The 20518-nt window shown below is 44.3% G+C and overlaps 1 protein-coding gene across 1 annotated transcript in view; it reads right to left on the bottom strand.

Moving 5' to 3' along the window:
* The window catches only part of CWF19L2 (CWF19 like cell cycle control factor 2), a 410652-nt gene that overhangs the window by 179019 nt on the left and 211115 nt on the right, over positions 1–20518 (bottom strand). Inside the window, exon 11 of the mRNA XM_082245347.1 lies at positions 4998–5123. Within this exon, the coding sequence (XP_082101473.1) occupies positions 4998–5123 (126 nt within the window). The remainder of the gene's footprint in view (positions 1–4997; positions 5124–20518) is intronic.

The following is a 20518-nucleotide window of genomic DNA, read 5'->3' as shown; positions in this document are numbered from 1 at the left end:
CCTATCCCAGGTGTTTCAAAATGGGAGGTTAATGCCTTTTCTAGACCTCCAACATAAATTTGCCATACTGGCTTACATGTCTTATTATTACCTACAGCTATCCCTTGCAGTTAAAGCTCAGCGAGATGCAATAGATTGGTCGCTTTCACCCACCCCCATTTTTCACCTACTCCAGTCAGCAACCAAAACGAAAGGTTTCATATCCCAGTGTTGTCATATGCTCCTGATGGAATACCTAAGGGCCTACCCAAATAGGGCAATGTCCCAATGCGAGGAGGACGTAGGAATGTTAACAGGAGACCAGTGGGAGGAGGCTTTTCAGTCAGATAATATGTGCTCTCTTAATGTCTCACAGAAGGTGTCACAACTTTATATCTTACATTACACCCCAGTGAAATGCCACAGGATGTGTAGACTCCTCGACCCGTTATGTGGTAGATGCAGACAAACATCTGGGAATCATATCCATCTACTCTGGTGATGCCCTAAGTTACATCGCTCCTTGAGCAAGGTTCTCTCTATGCTCAAAAGAGTCTTCCAGGTAAATGTTCCCTTGAACCCTATCCACTGTTTACTTGGAATCCTCAAAGAGGTTATACCTGAGGAAAAGACAAAAGTTGCTTTCTCCATGGCCTAATGTAGGGCCAGGAAGGTCATTATTTTAGGCTGGAAGTCTAACTCCCCCATCAGTTAAAATGTGGGTGGCCCATATATGGAACATTCTCCTCTTGGAGAGATATATATATATCAACATAGGAAATTACTCAATAAAAATGAGAAACCATGGTCTCCATGGCTTGATGTCCCTGGTTTATCCCCAAGGGAGCTTGTTCTGATGAGGGTGTTGCAGTGTCCTACAGGCTAAGTACACTTTGGGTGATTGTCACACAAGTACACAAGTAGGGGTGATGAGAATGAGAGACATATAGCCTCACACAGGTTCTACAAACCACTTACTCAAGTCCTATCTGTTTGGGAGTATGGACAAGGTAGGTCCAAAGGGGGGTGATGTGTATAAACTTGCAGGACAAGAGACGCAGCTTATTCTTGTACCTTATTTGCCCGGACTGTAAGTTGCTTTAAGATGTATCTACCGATGTACTGGAATGGAAAAAGTATTTGTACTTGTTTCTTTTTCTCTTTGTATCCGGTATTTTCTAAATCAAAACCTTTTCTGATTAAAAAAAAAAAGAACGTTAGAAGATCCCTGTAGTAGTGGTAGTGCAAGGTTGTAAGCGTTATCTTACTCCAGCAGAGAAAAATCAGACAGGACTGTGTAGTGTGGTAGAGCTGTGTAAATCTTAGGACTGGATATACAGAATTACAAGTTCTTTGGCAGGTAAAATTGCTCCCATATACAGTATATATTTTATCCGTGTGTTTAGCTGTTTGCCTGTAGTGCCTAAAATGTGAAACACTGTGCTTAAAATGTATATCAAGGCAAACAAAAACAAAAAAAGACGTGAATTACATAGCTACATAATACATGCACATTTCCTTGTGTTATAAAGACACTGCAAGTAAAAAAAATATTTTGATCTGGCAGAAATTCACTCAGCTCCTATATTCTGTTGTGTGCTTGCAACATATAGTATTTTTTGTAGATGGAGTAGTGTCAGCCCTGCCCAGTGTCTTTTGTTAAACCATTCAGCCACTCCCACTCTCAGATCTCAACAACAAAAAGGCTAACACATTTTGTAGTGCAAGATAGGAACAAGGACAGTTCCGAATTTCAACTGGTTTTTCTTTTTACACTTAAATTGATGCAAATGCCAAACAAACCAAAAAGTGAGCAAAAAAGATGGGTTCATTGTTAGGATTTTTAAACACTTTTTCCCTTAACACTGGCTTTATGCAATGTGTCAGCACGGTGCTGAACTTGAACACTGAGCTGCCACAGTGGCTGGATAATGTCATGATCTCCATCTCAGCCAAACAGAAAGAGCTTTGTACTCATTCACAAAATACAAAGCTCCCAGTGAGTGGCTGTGCAGTACTCTGGATTGTGAAAATTAGATGGAAATGAGATGGGAAGTGCCGTTTCAACGCAGTGCAGTTTGCACATCTGTTAGTGAAAACAGTTTGTTTGGTGAACCAGCTTGGCCAAAACAAACTATTTTAAAGTAAGAGAAAGCTGGAGTTTGGCCTGAAGTTTTGGCTGGAGTTGTGCTTTAAACTTAAACTCAACTTGACATCAACAAATCCCCAATCCGCAATTTCAAAGTATTAGAGGTGAGGGGCCTAGAAGAGCTCCAGGGCCAGGAGCTGAGGCTGAAGATGTGTGGGTATGAAACTAGATTATTAGTGCAACTCACTAAACTCAATTTCCCTTGATCTTAACTTTACATAGTTTTAAAAATAAGATCAAGTCTGGGTTTAAAGTAAACTTGTCATAAACCAAGGCAAATTAACGTGTGCAGACCAGGAAAAGAAGTATAAGAAGAGGTTACCTGCTGTGCAGCCTGTGCGTTAGTTTGCCTAGTCTGGAAATAGCACAGATTTACTTTAAAAATAATGGGATCTATTTAACGAAGATGACATTTTTAATACACAAACAGATTTCATAGCACTTTGTATTCTAAATCTTTAAACTTTATAACAAACTTGTGTTTTTCTCATCTCTGAGAAGCAAATGCAGTTAAATGAAGGCATGTACATGCTACCAAGAAGAGATACATTAAAGGAAGTTTGTTTTATTGCCATGTGTGAACCCCTTCCATACTGCGCGATTTCTGGCACTCCGCTCCTACATGTAAAAAATCGTAATTTTTTTTTGCTAGAAAAGCACTCGGAACCCCCAAACATTATATATATATATATATATTTTTTTTTTTTGGCAAAGACCCTAGGGAATAAAATGGTGGTCATTGCAACTTTTTATGTCACACGGTATTTGCGCAGAAATTTTTCAAACGCAATTTTATGGGGGGAAAAAAAAATGTTTTATGAATTAAAAAAAAAAAGCAAAACACTAAATTTTGCCCGATTTTTTTTTATAATGTATAAGATGATGTTACGCTGAGTAAATAGGAACCTAACAAGTCACGCTTTAAAATTGCGCACACTCGCAGAATGACGCCAAAATTCGGTACTTAAAAATCTCTATAGGCGATGCTTTAAAATTTAATGTTCATGTCAATACCTCACATGTATGGATTGAACGCCGTTTACATATGCAGCCGTGACTTTTATTCCTTTTACAAGGAATGTAAACATCCCTTGTAATAGGAATAGTGAATGACAGGTCCTCTTTATGGGGAGATCTGGGGTCAATAAGACCTCCGATCTCTCCTACAGGCTAGAAAGCCTCGGCTATTCAGCCAAGATCAGTGCAGTATTGAAAACTGCCAGACTGGGCGTGACAGCATCACGTCGCGCCCGGGACTCCGAGAGTCATAGAGACTTGCGTGAATGATCTGGTCCTCGTAGTCTCTATTGTGACACTTCTGCCGGCGGCGGATTCCTTCTCCAGCTCGCCGATCGCACGGGCGAGCCGGTAGAAGCAATGGAGGGTAGCGGGAGGGGGAACGATCGTAAGAACGGTCAATCGGCTGAACAGCCCCTACGATTGTTCTTATGGTGAAGGAATCGCCGGCTGAAAAAAAATTATATCTGAATGATGCCTGCAGCTGCATCATAGATTTGAATCTTCAAATCTAGAATATGGCAAATGCTTTTCTTCGTCTTGTTAAAGAGGAAGTAAACTCTGAAGAAATGTTTCCAGTAATCATATGGCCACTATGTATATCATTTCTAAAAAAAAACAGGATATGAATTAGCCCTACAGGATCTTTCTTACTGATTGTACAGCTTGGTTTCTTTTTTATCTTTACTGACTGAAGCCAGCGCCATGTTTGTGGTTGCCTTCCGATTCAAGCCTCATCTGTACTTCCGCCCTTTCCTCTTTGTCACAGCCAGAATCCTGTGCATGCTCAGTAAAAATTGACCAAGCCTCGTTTTAGTATACCGTTACCTTGGCGACAAAGCCCAGAAAACCAATAAGAGTACACATGTAAATATCCTCCCTGTCTTAACCATGAATATCATTGTTCACACCCCCCTGTGACGTAGTTGGTCACATGGGGTGTTTCAAGAACACCGGTATCTCGCGGGATTGTAATGCTGTGGAGCTTTGCAATCAGAGGCACGGCACATAGATGCACAGACTGACATCTTGCTGAGTGTGCTGTAAATGAGGGACAAAACGCACATGCGCGAGTGACGCCATGAACACAAACAACAGCAATATCTCTTAAACAGCGCAGTTTGTATTACTTTTAAAGCCACCTACATGTAAGTGATTGTAAAATGCTTTGCATGCTGTAAAGTTGTTCAGGGGAGTTTACTTCCACTTTAACAATGAGCAGGTTGGAGTAGAACCCCTGAAACTTCTTTTCTGGAACCAGGGCAATTACTGAGATAAGAGAGACTTCCTTGATGTAATTGTTGAACAAATCACCTATTAGGCATTGTGCACCAAGTGGCCTCCTCAGGAGACGTTTTTTGCATTTCAGTTCTATAGACCAACATCTGAATATTTTATATTATATGTACTGATATGAGGCAGTATCTACTAACCCACCCACACAGCGGGATAGGAAATGTTCAACACATATACAGGCTAGGCCCTGCCCCCCTCTCTCCTCACTGGCTGTGATTGACAGCATAAGGAGCCAATGGCTCCTGGTGCTGCCTCTCTGTCCAATGAGAGAGAGAGCGGAGAAAGCCGCTCCTCTCATCCACAATGCTGGATGGGGCTTAGGTAAATATTTAAGGGGGGGGGAGGTGCATGCAGAAGGTTTTTTACCGTAATGCATAGAATGCAAAAAGGTAATAAAAAAAAAAAAAAAACACCCTTAGAATACCTTTAAATATGCTTTGTTTTTTGGCTTACTACACTTTGTAGTACTTTATCAGCTGCTTTAGGTCTTTAGGTAGCACAACATGCAGCAATAAAATATAAATACATACAATAAATAAAATAACCCAATATTTACCATCTGTCTCTTTCTCCTTCCTCCCTTTTGTTCTGATTGTTCCCCAGAGGAGTTCACAGGCCAGGCTCTTCCTGACTGATCTGTTCTGATAAGGAGAACCTCTTGATCTTCTCTTAAGCTTGATTCCTACAAAAAATCAAAAGGAAAACTAAGAATACAATTGCAGTCATACTGTATTCCAATTCCACAGCATACTCTTGGATGAGGTTGAACCTGCTCTTTTTGAAGGAACATATATTGAGACAAATTTAGCACGTGGGGGGATTCCCCTGCAGACCCCAGGCATAAGATGTACAGTACATCGGAAAGTATTCACATTGCTTCACTTTTTCCACATTTTGTTATGTTACAGCCTTATTCCAGAATGGGATAAAGGATTGAAGGAAGGATGAATGCAGCAATGTACAGAGACATCCTTGATAAAAACCTGGTCCAGAGCTTTCTGGACCTCAGACTGGGGCAAAAGTTCATCTTCTAACAGGACAACGACCCTAAGCGCACAGCCAAGATAACAAAGTAGTAGCTACAGCACAACTCTGTGAATGTCCTTGAGTGTCCCAGCCAGAGCCCTAGACTTGAACCTGATTGAACATCTTTGGAGAGATCTGAAAATGACTGCACTGACGCACCCCAATCCAACCTGATGGAGCTTGAGAGGTCCTGCAAAGAAGAATGGGGAAAACTGCCCAAAAATAGGTGTGCCAAGCTTGTAGCATCATACTCAAAAAGACGTGAGGCTGTAATAGGTGCCAAAGGTGCTTTAACAAAGTATTGGGCAAAGGCTGTGAATACTTATGTAAGGGTCCATTCACACTAGCGCGAACAGTGTTCAAATCACACATGTGAGGTATCGCCGCGAGAGAAATAATTCTAGCAAAATACCTCCTCTGTAACTCTAAACTGGTAACTGTTAACATTTTTTAAAGCGTCGCCTATGGAGATTTTTAAGTACCATAGTTTGTTGCCATTCCACAAGTGTGCGCAATTACAAATAGTAACATGTTAGGTATCGATTTACTCGATTTACAAAAAAAAATTGGGCTAAGTTTACTGTTTAGTTTTTTTTTTAATTCAGTAAAATTAATTTTTTTCCCATAAAATTTAGTTTGAAAGACCGCTGCACAAATACTGCATGACAAAAAATATTGCAACGACTGCCATTTTATTCTCCAGTCATTGCTAAAAAAGATATATATAATGTTTGGGGGTTCTAAGTAATTTTCTAGCAAAAAAATACTGATTTTTACTTTTTAAAAAGTGTCAGAAATAGGCTTGGTCATGTTGTGGTCAATAACCTTTTCATTCTCTCTCATTCACTTCCTATCCTATTCATGGTTGGTACTTGCCTTTCTCTTTGGAACACAGCACGCACTTCACTCGAAATATACCACGTTATTGGTTCCATGTGAGAACTCGGACTATGTGTGCTCAAGAATTTGCTAGCAGTTGTTCTCATAGGATATCTCAGTACTTATATTATGTAACTTTGCAATTCCAGTTTATCTGCCGCTGTGCCTTGAATTTCGTACACTGAAAAATATCTATTAGGCCTCATGCACACAGTTGGCTTGGCCTGTTACCCTAAAATCCCGGTGTTTTTGGACACTCGGGGGTTCACAAGTACAGCAGGCTGTAAAAAATTTTGACAAGCGGCAATAAGCAGCAGCTGGACTCTGTACTGAGCAGTACTTTTGCTAAAGGCTTTTTGTTTTCAGGGACCCAAAGAGCAGGAATTCTGTGTTTGGGGGATGAGTACCTACATAAAGTCCTATTTTGACAGGCTGCTGGAAGCGTGGCTGGAACACCGAACCTTTGCCTCCTGGACACCCAAAAAAGCCAGGATTTGAGACTGGCAGGCCAAATCGCCTTGCTACATTCAGCCTTATTGTCATTCCTGTTAAGCAGGTGTTGACCGCTACCCAAAACAATAGGCATACATCGAATCATAAAAACAGATATTAAACATTTCTTTAAAACATATACACTATAAAACAACTTTAATAGTTCCCTTTATTAAAATACACCATTATGGATTGGCCACTCTCTGAAATTATATTTTAAGGATGGGGCTTGACATCCTTCGCAATTCATCATTATCACTGGTCCATCGAGTATCTCAGGAAAAAAAGGTAGAATAAGTAGACATGGCAAGTTTGTCGGGCCAGTATTCAAAATAATAGATAGCTTACTAGGGAGAGAGGATAACATGCACAGAAATGCAATTACACGTGGCTTTCTGCATTCCCTGGAAACAGAACTACAAAGTTTTATCCTGCAGAAAATGATCTGTGAACAGTTATTGTTTGCCCTGCTGGTCCCGTCTATCACTTTTTATCCACTACCTACTAATTTTACAACCTTAAGCAGCTCAAACATTGGTGGGTTGAACAAATTTAAAAAAATCCAAAAACCCAAATTCTTCATTCAAACACTCAATGTGAGAATGGGGGAATCCTCCCCGCTGAGCTATTGTATTCTGACAGCAGGGAGACTTCACTGCCATCAGAATACACTGAGAAGAGCTGCAGTCTAAAGCCTGAGGCACTGATTGAGTGTGGAAAATCCAACAGGGCAGCTGTGCAGAAGTCTAATCGATAGGATCAATGCTGAACAGGCTGAATTTCGATCCATGTGTGGCCAACTTTACTGTCTTGTCTGATAATCTTTGCCTGTTAAATGATTCAAGCTTTCTGCTTCCAAATTGAGCATTTTTAGTTGACTTGCTGATACTAAGCTTTGTCTATTAGTGAATTCATGCCTTATACCTGCCAGACCTTTTATACCGACTGAATTACAGTATTAATAACAACCTTTGTAACCTGATAACCAATTTTCTACTTCCCACCGCATGAATTTCACGTAGCAACAGCCTTGATACTACTGATCCTTCTCTGGTATCTGGTTGTAATCTCCTACCCATCAAATTGTCTGAGTAAACATGCCAGGAAGGCCAAATTAAATTTGAGCATTTTGATAACTGTAGTGACTTCTGTAGTTCAGTAATATTTTCCAAGATAGTTCAAGCAGAAGTCTTTTATCTGGCCCCAAAGTTTTTTGGCAGGTGTTTCCTTGATCATATGTTTTAAGTTTCATGTGCACAGATGTTTAGAGCTTCTGAAATGCAAAATGTAAAATTCCTGGCACTTTAAAATGCCTGGTGGGGCCACAGGTACAGCCGGCCATACAAGTGAATGGCTTTACGAAGTCTGTAGTTGTGTGAACACTGAGGCTACTGTGCATCAGCGTTTACCCATGCATGGGTGTATGGCATATTTTCCCCAAATGCAACTGAAGCATTCAGGAAATATACATGCATGGGTAAACATCAATGCACAGGTGCATCGGCGTTTGCACAAGTACGGTCGCAAGCACCTATTCACTTCTTTTGCCAGCTGTACATGCCACCTTCGGCTCCCCGGACACAGGAAAGCACCGGGAATTTTATGCTTGTGCACTTTTGAGCCTCTGAACATCTGTGGGCACAAGTTTTTATAATAGCACCGCTGATGCCATCACACTTCCAAGTTGCTCAGAAACCCATGGCTTATCAGTGGCGTTTCTGATGTTTGTCCCAGCGTATAAGGTACAGCCTAAATTAAACAACGGTATCTTACCTAAGAAAGGTTAGCAGCATTAGCCCTTAGAGCTGCTCGGCAGAGAATGTACAGAGGTCTTTCACTTAAACTCTTAGACACTTAGACTTTCACTCTGCCTAAAATCGGTACAATTTGGTAAAGTCTTAGATGTCTTTCGTCTCTGCTTACAATCACAGTTTCTATAAAGAGTCTGAAATCAATCAGGGTTTTTATTTTTTTGCAGCACTAGTGTTTTGCCTCAGTGTACCTAAACTGGTTGTAAAGCCTAAACATTTTTTTACCTTAATGCATTCTTTGCATTAAGGTAAAAAATGTTTCATTGTTGGCATCCCCCCTCACCCTCCTTTTACTTACCTGAACCCTTATTTGATCCAGCGCCTTGCGCGTCTTCAGCTCTTCTCTCCCCTCACTTCCAGATTTCGCTGGCTTTGCTGGGGCACTGGAAGCCATTGACTGTCTGTATCAATGGACGCAGCAGCAGGGCTCAGGTGCAAGCATGCAAGAGTGCCCCCATGGAAAGAAGCTTCCCATGGGGGCACAGGTCATAGGGGAGGGGCCAGGAGCACCGGCAGGGTACCCAAAAAGAGGAGGTTCACGGGCACTTTCTGCAATTCTTTTGCACAAAGTAGGTAAGTATAGACCTGTTAGTAATTTTAAAAAAAATCTGTTAAATAAATATACTGTTAAAGGTATTTTGTCATATTTGTTCATGCCCATTGTTTTCAGCAGAACATACCTTTTATTTCACCTGCTCATCTTTGTGTTCAGCTGCCAGGATCAAAGAGATTTCCTGGTACTCCTGGTTAGAGCAGGCGATGCTGTCCCATTAGGGCAGTGGTTCTCAACTCCGGGCCTCGAGACCCACTAAAAGGTCAGGTTTGCAAGATAACTGAAATGCATCACAGGTGATATTTTTTGCTGCTCAGTGATTGCAGTATTCTAGTCTGCATCTGCCTAAGGTGATACTTAAAATCTGGCCTGTTAGAGGGTCCTGAGGACCGGAGTTGAGAACCACTGCATTAAACAGAGCTCATGCTTTGTGGGTTGGGTCAATGTGGTCAAATGATGACAGGGAAACAGTTCTCAGCCCTGTGTAAGCTCTGACTATTGGGGTATGTGCTCATGTGAGAGGCGGTATTAAAGAAAGCCTCTTACTTTGCCTTGCATAGGCAAAGCACAGTTATGTTTTCTGATCTCCATACTTTATTGCATTGTTAGGGAAGATTCCCCCTAAAATGTCATTCTACACAGATTATGAAAAACTCTCATAGCATGCAATATAACAGAGTGTTAATATGCACAAAGCCTCTAAAGCATTCATATATGTTATTTGATGCGGCTTTCTTTGCTTCCCTTTCTTTAAACATCATTGGTGAAGGTGTTACGGTGATGGTTGGGCATTCCTGTCGGCTCTTCTGACTGTGTTGTCACTCTGCGTTTTTGTGATATGTTCTATTTACCTTTTTGAAGCTGTTGTTTATTATTTCAGCTTATACCAAACTTCTGAAGAAGCGGTTTAATCACCGCGAAACATGTCAAGTGCTCAATTGGACATGGACCACCCTGCTACTCTGTAGTAGGAACATCTTACTTTACTATCGACAACAGTTTATTGTTTATCAGTCCATGTCCCATTTATTAAGCAATATTATCATGGTTTTGTCTGTGAAAATGTTATGTATTTTCTCGTCATTTTGACAAGATTTTAATAGTCTGTTTGTCTGTATTAATAAAGTTGTTCAATTTTATACCATTTTTTTCTATGAATTGTGTGTATATTTATTTTTACGGCACCATTAAAATCCCCCATGGCCCAATTTTTTCTTTCATTGTTTGACACTCATGCAGTGTTGGCTCTCTGCTCCTGCGGTTTTGGTTGAGTGAGTCAGCGTCCCCCTGCCTCACTGCTTTGTGGTCAATCTACAGTGCCTTGCAAAAGTATTTGGCCCCCCTTGAACTTTGCGACCTTTTGCCACATTTCAGGCTTCAAACATAAAGATATAAAACTGTAACTTTTTTGTGAAGAATCAACAAGTGGGTCACAATCATGAAGCGGAACGAAATTTATTGGATATTTCAAACTTTAACAAATAAAAAAATGAAAAATTGGGCGTGCAAAATTATTCAGCCCCCTTAAGTTAATACTTTGTAGCGCAACCTTTTGCTGCGATTACAGCTGTAAGTCGCTTGGGGTATGTCACTATCAGTTTTTCACATCGAGAGAATGAAATTTTTACCCATTCCTCCTTGCAAAACAGCTCAAGCTCAGTGAGGTTGGATGGAGAGCGTTTGTGAACAGCAGTTTTCAGTGCTTTCCACAGATTCTCGATTGGATTCAGGTCTGGATTTTGACTTGGCCATTCTAACACCTGGATATGTTTATTTGTGAACCATTCCATTGTAGATTTTGCTTTATGTTTTGGCTCATTGTCTTGTTGGAAGACAAATCTCCGTCCCAGTCTCAGGTCTTTTCTTCCAGAATGGTCCTGTATTTGGCTCCATCCATCTTCCCATCAATTTTAACCATCTTCCCTGTCCCATGTTCAATTTCAGTTCCCTACTAAGCTCTTCATTTCTTCCGCTTTCTTATTTGTGCAGCCCACATGACTATAGAGTCATACATGTGGGTGTATACACAGTGGTAAATGACGCTCCCCTCCCTCCCACCTCCATGTCTTCCTATTGGTAAACACTATGGGGGGCAGGGTATAGTATGCCAATTGAGTTCATTCACTAAGAAACTAACAAAAAAGCTTGGTTTTTAATATAAATCAGTATTAAGTAAATAAAATATAATTGCTAATACCTGTAAAGTAAAAAAGAGCCTTGATGTAGATGCGGTCTAAACATAATCAAAGCTAGTGTCAATTATCTCCGCCTACACTATAATAATGCACTAAAAAACTGAATTTTTGTAAAATCTTACCTGTAAAATTCCTTTCTCTGAGTCCTCCGACAGTCGCCGCCTCTTCATATTCGTCACATATGGGGTATTAGACTTTGCTCCGAAGGAGTAGCTAGGCAACAGAATATGTTAACAATAAAGCTTTAACATATCCCACCCTCAAGGGGTGGTCCCCTCAGTCAATACCCTCCTACTTCCTGCAACCATATCTCAGTTTTAGTGGAATAGCAGTAGAGTATACATTCAAACCCCAAAAGAGGGGCGGGGGCGGCGACTGACGGAGGACTCAGAGAAAGGAATTTTACAGGTAAGATTTTACAAAAATTCCGTTTTCTCTTACGTCCTCCGACAGTCGCCGCCTCTTCATATTCGTCACATATGGGGACGTCCCAAAGCAGTGCAAACATGAGGGGTGGGAAACGCATCCGCGCCGAAAGGCAACGCAGTCTCCACATCAAAGAAAGGAACCTTACCAAAGGAAGGAAACCAGCTGGGCAACAGCAAAAACAAGTGCTCAACAGGAGCAACAACCCAGGAAAAGACAAAAAAACCAGGGGATACAAAAGATATCCCAACAGCCAGGAGTCCCCAACAAGGGACCCTAGGGAACAGCCGCACTAAGAACCTTGCGGCCAAAGGAAGCATCCGCCGATGCCTGAACATCTACTTTGTAGAATTTTGTGAAAGTGTGCACGGTCGACCAAGTCGCCGCCTTACACACCTGGGCTACAGAAGCCCCATGACGACAGGCCCAAGACGTACTCAGAGATCTAGTAGAGTGCGCCTTCACAGGCACAGGGGGAACCTTCCCTTGCAAAGCATAGGCCTGTTCAATGGTCTGCCTGATCCATTTGGCGATGGTAGAGGCCGAAGCCGCCATGCCCATCCAAGGACCCTCTGGAAGAACAAACAAGGAGTCCGTCTTACGAAAAGACTCAGTCGATTTAAGGTAAACCCTTATCGCCCGAACAACATCCAGAGAGTGCAATCTCACCTCCTTTGGATGTTTAGGCTTCGTGCACAACGAAGGCAAGACAATATCCTCATTAAGATGGAATTCCGAAACTCGTTTAGGCAGAAAAGAAGGATTAGGTCGCAAGACCACCTTATCCAAATGAACAACCAGGTACGGAGACTTGCAGGACAAAGCCGCCAGTTCCGACACTCTGCGAGCCGAAGTGATCGCCACCAAAAAGGCGACCTTTTTGGACAACATAGACAACGAGATCTCCCTGATCTGTTCAAAAGGAGCACGTTGTAACACAGATAGAACGAGATTCAAGTCCCAAGGGGGCAAAGGATCCCTCCTAGGAGGAACCAGATGCCGCACACCCTGAATAAAAGTGCCAACCAAGGAGTTGGAAGCCACGGGACGTTGAAACAGAACGGCCAGCGCAGACACCTGACCCTTTATCGTAGCCAGCGCCAAACGCTGGTCGACACCCGTCTGAAGGAAAGACAGCACACGGGAAACCGAGTACGTGCGGGGTGAAAACCCCCTGGACTCACACCAGGCAAAATAGGCCTTCCAAGTACGGTAATAAACCTTCCCCGAGGAAGACTTCCTCGCGTTGATCAAAGTATGAACGACCTCTGGAGAGAGACCCATCTCCTTCAGGACCTCGGTCTCAACAGCCAGGCCGTCAAAGCCAGCGACTGTAAAGCAGGATGGTAAATCGGTCCTTGAGACAGTAGATCGTCTCGAAGAGGCAGACGCCAAGGGGCGTCGACCGCCAGATTCACGAGGTCTGCGTACCAGGACCGGCGAGGCCAGTCCGGTGCCACAAGAATCACCGTGCTGCGTTCCGAGTGTAACCTGCGAAGGAACCTGGACAGCAACTGAATTGGTGGAAACGCGTACATCAGCCTGTACCGATGCCACGGGGCCACTAACGCGTCCGACGCGTCTGCCCGAGGGTCGCGCGTCCTTGCCACGAACCTCTTCACCTTGTTGTCGAGGCGAGACGCGAACAGGTCCACATCTGGAAGACCCCACCTCGCGCACAACGTCCGGAAGACAGCCGGATGGAGAGACCATTCCCCCTGATCCAGGGTCTGGCGACGCAGATAGTCCGCCTGCCAGTTCTCCACTCCCGGAATGTGAACCGCCGTTATCGCCGGGACATGAGTCTCGGCCCAAGACAGAATGTCGGCCACTTCTCGAGCCGCTCGGGCACTCTTGGTGCCCCCTTGGTGGTTGATGTAGGCCACCGCCGTGGCATTGTCCGTCTGCACCCGAACCGGGCAACCCTGCAGCCGGTCCGTCCAGCGATGAAGACAGAGCCTTATCGCACGCAATTCCAGAATGTTGATCGGAAGGGAAGACTCCCCCTCCGACCAAGTCCCCTGGGCGGACAGAACGCCCAGAACTCCACCCCAGCCCGACAGGCTGGCATCCGTGGTGATTACCGTCCACGAGATCGGACGAAACGACTTGCCCCCGGACACCAACGGGGACTGGAGCCACCACAGAAGGTTTTCCCTGGTGCGATGACTCAACGAGATCTGAAGATCCAGAGATTGAGGTCGCCCGTCCCACTTGGACAGGATCTCCGCTTGGAGACCCCGCGTGTGAAACTGTGCGAAAGGAATCGCCTCGAAGGCCGAGACCATCAATCCCAGACATCTCATACACGTCCGCAGAGACGAGTTCGGAACGTCCCTGAGGAACCTGACTTCCTCCTGCAGAGTCCTGAGTTTGTCTTCCGGCAGGAAGACCTTCGCCTGCACCGAGTCCAGTATCATTCCCAGATAGGGGAGACGAACCGACGGACTCAGTGTCGACTTTGGAACATTTATCGTCCAACCAAACTCCTGCAGAGTTTGCATTGTGACAGACAGGTCCTCTTCCAGACCCTGTCTGGTCGCAGACCGAACCAGAATGTCGTCCAGATACCCCAGGACAGAAATGCCCTGGGCCCTCAATAATGCCAGAACCGGTGCAAGCACCTTGGTGAAGACCCGCGGAGCCGAGGCGAGACCAAAGGGCAACGCCACGAACTGGAAGTGATCCTCCGCAATGGCAAATCGAAGGTACCTCTGATGACCCTCGAATATGGGGATGTGAAGGTACGCATCCTTCAAATCGATGGAGGCCATGAATTCCCCCGGAACCAGGGCAGCCACCACCGACCGCAGGGATTCCATGCGGAACTTGCGAACCCGCACAGAGCGGTTCAGAGCCTTCAAGTCCAGAATCGGACGAACCTTGCCCTCCTTCCTGGGCACGGTGAACAGATTGGAATAAAACCCCCGAAATCTGTCCCGATGAGGCACCGGAACCACCACTCCCTGAGCCCTCAGGTCCCGCACCGCCAGGTGCAGATCCCGCAGGCGCTCTGGAGACAGTTGAAGATTTGAGGGAAAAAATCTGCTCTCCGGCCGAGAGAGAAACTCGATCTTGTAACCAGATCGAACGATTTCCAGAACCCATCTGTCCCGCACACGGGCCAACCAGGGCTGAAGAAAACCGAGCAAGCGTCCCCCCACCCCAAAACTGGGTGAGGGCGCCCCTTCAGGCCGAACTGTTATGGGCTGCAGGTCCGGATTGGCCGGACTTCTGTTTCCCAGACCAGGGCTTCTTCTGAGAGCCTTGGCCTTTGAACGGTTTGCCCTTGTAGTGCGGCCGAAAGGCACGAAAGGACCCCTGAGGGGGCCGAAAACTTGCATGCTTCTTCCCAGAAGCCCCCTTAGCCTTGGGGAAATGGGGCAAGAGAGTGCTCTTACCCCCGGTGATCCCCTTAAGCAACACATCCAGGGACTCCCCAAAAAGGCGAGACCCATCATAAGGCAGATTGGCTAAGGTCTTACGTGAAGATTGGTCCACCGACCAACATTTCAACCAAACCAGGCGGCGAGACAACACCGCCACGCTGTGCACACGTGCAGCCAACGGAATCAGGTCCAGGTCCGCATCACACAGATACATGACACCCTGGTGGATCTGATCCACCATATCCAGGGTCGCCGCCGAGGCCGAATCGGCCACTAGGACGCGCCTAAGCATCTGTGTCCAACTTGCGATCGCCTGGGCCGCCATGAGAGAAGCAAACAGAGCTTTAAGCATAGAACCCGTAACAGAATAAGTATGACGGGCAAGAGACTCCAGTCTCCTATCCGTGGCATCACGGAAAACAGGGGAACCCTCTGCAGGAATCGCAGTGGCTTTGTTCAAAACCGCAATTGCATGATCCACCGGCGGAGGCACACACCACCGTTCATCAGTGGCAGGCGAGAAAGGATAACGCAGCTTGAATTTACTTGGTACCGCAAAAGGCTTGCGCAGATCGCGCCATTGATCCTTAACAGCGCGCTGAAAATCAGCATTGCAGGGAAAAACCTGCGGCGTCCTGCGTTTCCTCTGCGTCCCATAAGCCGCCAAGGCAGCGGGGGGACACACTTCGTCCTGCAAACGCAGCGTCTGCTTAATGGAAGCAATCAACACATCCATGATTGCAAGCTCTTCAGGCGAGCCAGGGGGAGAATTATCGACCCCCTCAACTTCAGCCTCCACCTCAGACCCCACTAGATCAAGAGAGGAGTGGGACCCCGATAAGGAGGTCCCTGCCAGAACAGCCCCATCACCTTCACCCTCAGAATCAGAGGACAGAGCAACTCTGGGCCGTTTAGTAGATTGAGCAGCCACCAGCATTTGCACCTGGGCAGCAAGGCCAGCCACAATAGTGGCTAAATCCCCCCTGGGGGGGAAACAGCGGTCCCCTGGCTTTTCCTGAGAATCCATTGCCCCTGTAATGCCAGACAACCAAGGGTTAACTGCTCCTTTTTAGCAAGCGCGGCAAGCGCAGCCCACCGCACCACACTCAAGCACAATGAGACCCCCACAGGGAATATGCACACTGAACACAGGCAATGGATAGCAAGAACAGAAGGATAAAACCTGAGGAGACCCTCGCTGCTGCTGCTGCCTCGATCGGTGTTCCTGGAAAGAGGAAGTGATGCTGCCAGGGCGCTCTATGTAAGCCTATGGAGGCTACAAGAAAATGGCCGCCATGCATGTAAACCATGCGGCCGGAGCGGGCGCCGGTAAAATGGCGTCGTTTGGCGGCGAAAACGCCGCTCCACAGTGCCTTAAAACACACACATTACATCCCAATATAAGGATACATGTTAGATCGCCGCAGCGATCGCTGTATATGCCCAAACATGCCAAGAAAAAACATGCCCCACAGCACACAGCTTCTCACACTGCCCAGCCTGACACACACAGTGTCATACAGCTCCCCCCCCCCCCTTGCAGCCCACAGCATGCAGCCGGGAGACAAGCAGTGTGAATAGAGGCAGGTTACACAGTCCCAGACTGATACCCCCCCCCAGACAGACAGGTCCCCACATAAATACACTTACCTCACATGGCGTGGGGAACCCGCACAGGCGAACAAGCCGCTGCACATGAGGCAGGGAGAGTCGCAATTCAAGACGCACACAATGGAGGTTAAGAAACCGCACAGCGTCCGGTGAGGTAGCCACCTCACCAATCATCCCTGCACCGAACAGGGATGGGTCGTTCACTATGCCAGGAGCGTTACCTGGCTGAACGCTCGATGGCAGACTGGGAAGCCACTGACCCACGACCTGCGACCAGGGGGATCAGCCCGAGACCCAGTCCGCATGATCCTCTTCGTCCGAAGAACTAACTAACGCTGACAAAATAACAGCTAATGAAAGGTAGAGAGAAAAACTCAAACAAAATATTAAAAAGAAGAAAGAGTCTGGGACAGAAAGTCCCAGCACAGAGAGAGCCAGCCACTCCTGACAAGCTAGACATTAAAACTGAGATATGGTTGCAGGAAGTAGGAGGGTATTGACTGAGGGGACCACCCCTTGAGGGTGGGATATGTTAAAGCTTTATTGTTAACATATTCTGTTGCCTAGCTACTCCTTCGGAGCAAAGTCTAATACCCCATATGTGACGAATATGAAGAGGCGGCGACTGTCGGAGGACGTAAGAGAAATACACATTTGATTTTCAAAAAAAGATTTATTGGGAACTGTAAAACAGTTTTTGATATTTATAATTTAATTTCAAGTGCTCTTCTAAAAAGGTTTTCTTTTTATTCTTGTCGTGTGACTGGCACAGCACCAATCAGGGTAGAGAGCATACATCAGCAGAGTAATAGATACCCCTAGCAAGAATCTGTCCCTGCAGATGCCAAAGAACCACACAACAGTGCAGCAGGAATTGGGTACTAAGAGAATTAAAAAAAAGGAAACAAAATACAGTGGTATGACATATAGGATTTATGTGAATGAATCGTGGCAATTAACACTTCTCTGTTTAGTATCACTTTAACAGCTCATTTTGTGTGCAATGTTTTCAGCCTGATGCAGAATACCTCACATTTGTAATGAAGCATTCAAGGTAGCAGAACACTGCGAACCAAACATTTGCATAAAGTATTTAAGCCACAAAGCTGGACTTTTTCTTTCTGAAGTGCTTATTAAATTATTCAGTGCAGAAAGTGTTTAACATTTATAACTAATGAATCTCACTCGGTTTTTGCCCTTTAAACAAAATGATTGGTCCTCTATGCTTTGACAGTTATATTTTTATCTCTTTCCTGAAAAAGCAGCAGATCTAAAAAAATTAAAGAGTAACTGCTTTTTTTGAGAAAAAAATATTCCCCTCTGGGTAATCCATGTACATTTCAGGGTTTTTAACAAACTTTGTTGACGATTTCTATCTTTTGTTATCCTGAAGAAATATCTGTTTGCCTCTCCGTGTTCATGTGTTCAGCGAATCTGTATGGGAGTGGTTTTATAGTTATCAATCAGCTGCTGCACCTGCAGGGCTCTAATGAGGAAAATTGCTGCGTCTGCATCCCTTTAGACGTGGTTTCCCTTAGGGGGTATTTCACCAAAACATGGCATTTTTGCTGCAGGGGATGCTAAAATCAAATGTGCATCTTGGTGCAGACTTCTAGGACAATCAGTAAACCAATCACACAAGCAGGAAAGTATCTACCTGGGGTGTGTTCTGTACACCATTTGTGTACGGAACACTTCCAGGCAGCCATATTGCATTGCATTTTACCGAAAACTACAGAGCTGCAGATTGAAAAGAAGGGGAATATTTAATACATTCAATTACAATATGACTTGTGTCACAATTGTATATGATATATATACACATATCTATATATACATATATATATACACACACACACATATATATATATATATATACATATATATATATATATATACATATATACACACATACATACATTTTTTTTTTTTTATTTGCTCTTTTTTTCCCCCATGAAAGTGGAGTTACCGTTTACAGCTGAACTCCTGGCCCAATAATATTCTAGTTACCTATTTAGATTCATCCAATGACAAATGAATGTGCCACTCCCGGCAAAATGAGGCTCTACACTCCACAATCACATCTTAGTTTCTGGCTCAGCTCTCCTACACCAAAGTAATCAATTGTCACCAAAGTAATCAACTGCATCAGCATCAGGAATGCCACACACTTAGGACTCCTGCACACTGCAGCTTGAAAAAGCTCAGTACAGAATTATTTTGACTGAGCTAAAATATAGCCCATTGTTTACATTATGCCTGTGCACACAAGCACGAAAAACAAGCGCAGAGTATTCCTAAGTTTAAAAAAAAAAGGAGAAAAAAAACTCCGTTCCTGGTCAATGTGGTGCGTGCAAATGAGTTAAATATCAATTCATTTTCCCCAAGAAGGTATTATGCACGCACACACATATACGTGCAAATACACGCATAAATATGTGCAAAACATACACCTAAAATGAAGTCCAAAAAAGCAGGAGCTCAAACATCAGTACCATGTGCAAGAGGCCTAAGATGTAACATAATTTTCCTTTAATCAAACAGCAGCTTCTATTCTGAACTTTTTCACACTAGGCACAGCGCTATGCATTCTTTGGGACAGCGCTTTGTCTAGCACAAAACACATCAGAACAGAACGTGTTCCTGCTGGTTATTTTAATTAACATGATACCCAAGTCTCTTTTTTTTTTTTTTGTTAAAAATAACAAACATATTATACTCACCTCCTCTGTGCAGTTGTTTTTCACAGAGCAACCCAGATCCTCCTCTTCTCGGGTCCCTCTTCGGCGCTCCTCGCTCCTCCCTCCTGTTAAGTTCCCCCAAAGCAGGCAGCTTTGGGGGCACCCAAGCTGAGGTTTGAAATTTTTTAGGTCACATGTTTTTTGCCCATTGGTTTTTCAAATGCAGTTTTTTTTAAAAAAAATAAATAAATTTTAATGAATTTAAAGAAAAAAAACACAAAACATAATATATACCCCAACTTTTTTTGAATATGAAAGATGATGTTACGCTGAGTAAAAAGATACCCAAGATGTTATGCTTTAGAATTGTGCGTGCTCGTGGAATGGCGCCAAACTATGGTACCTAAAAATCTCCACAGGTGACGCTCTAAAAAATTCTACAGGTTGCCAGTTTAGAGTTACAGAGGAGGTTTCATGGTAGAATTATTGCTCTCGCTCAGACATTTGTGGAGATACCTCACAAGTGTGGTGCAAACACTGTTTACATATGTGGGTCTGACCTACGTATACACTCACTACAGTACTGCACATGGGGGAGCCTTAAAATTTATTAAGGTTTTATTATATTTTTAAAATTTTTCCTCTGTACCTTAAAAAAAATTTTGATTACTTGTATAGCTATCGCACAAAACATAAACGTCCCTTGCGATAACAATACAGAATGACAGAATACAGGTCCTCTTTATGGAGAGATCTGGGGTCTAAAAGGCTCCAAATCTTTTCTCTACTCTTAAAAGGAAAAGATAAAAACACTTACCTGACACTTGTTTTAGTGCCACCTCTGCTCTGCTTTCTTCCTGCATTCACGGGCTTTACTAAAAGCAGCCAGAGCCATTAGATCCTGCTGCTGTCAGATAAATCCTGTGAGGAGGGAGCGGGGGGTGGGGCCAAGCCACACTGTGTTTTTATGGATGCACACAGCCCCGCTCGGGAGCACACCTGCACAAGTGCCCC

The sequence above is a fragment of the Pelophylax lessonae genome, assembly GCF_965119305.1.
Source record: "Pelophylax lessonae genome assembly, chromosome: 2".
Lineage (NCBI taxonomy): Eukaryota > Metazoa > Chordata > Amphibia > Anura > Ranidae > Pelophylax > Pelophylax lessonae.
This window is presented reverse-complemented; position numbering and strand designations above follow the sequence as displayed.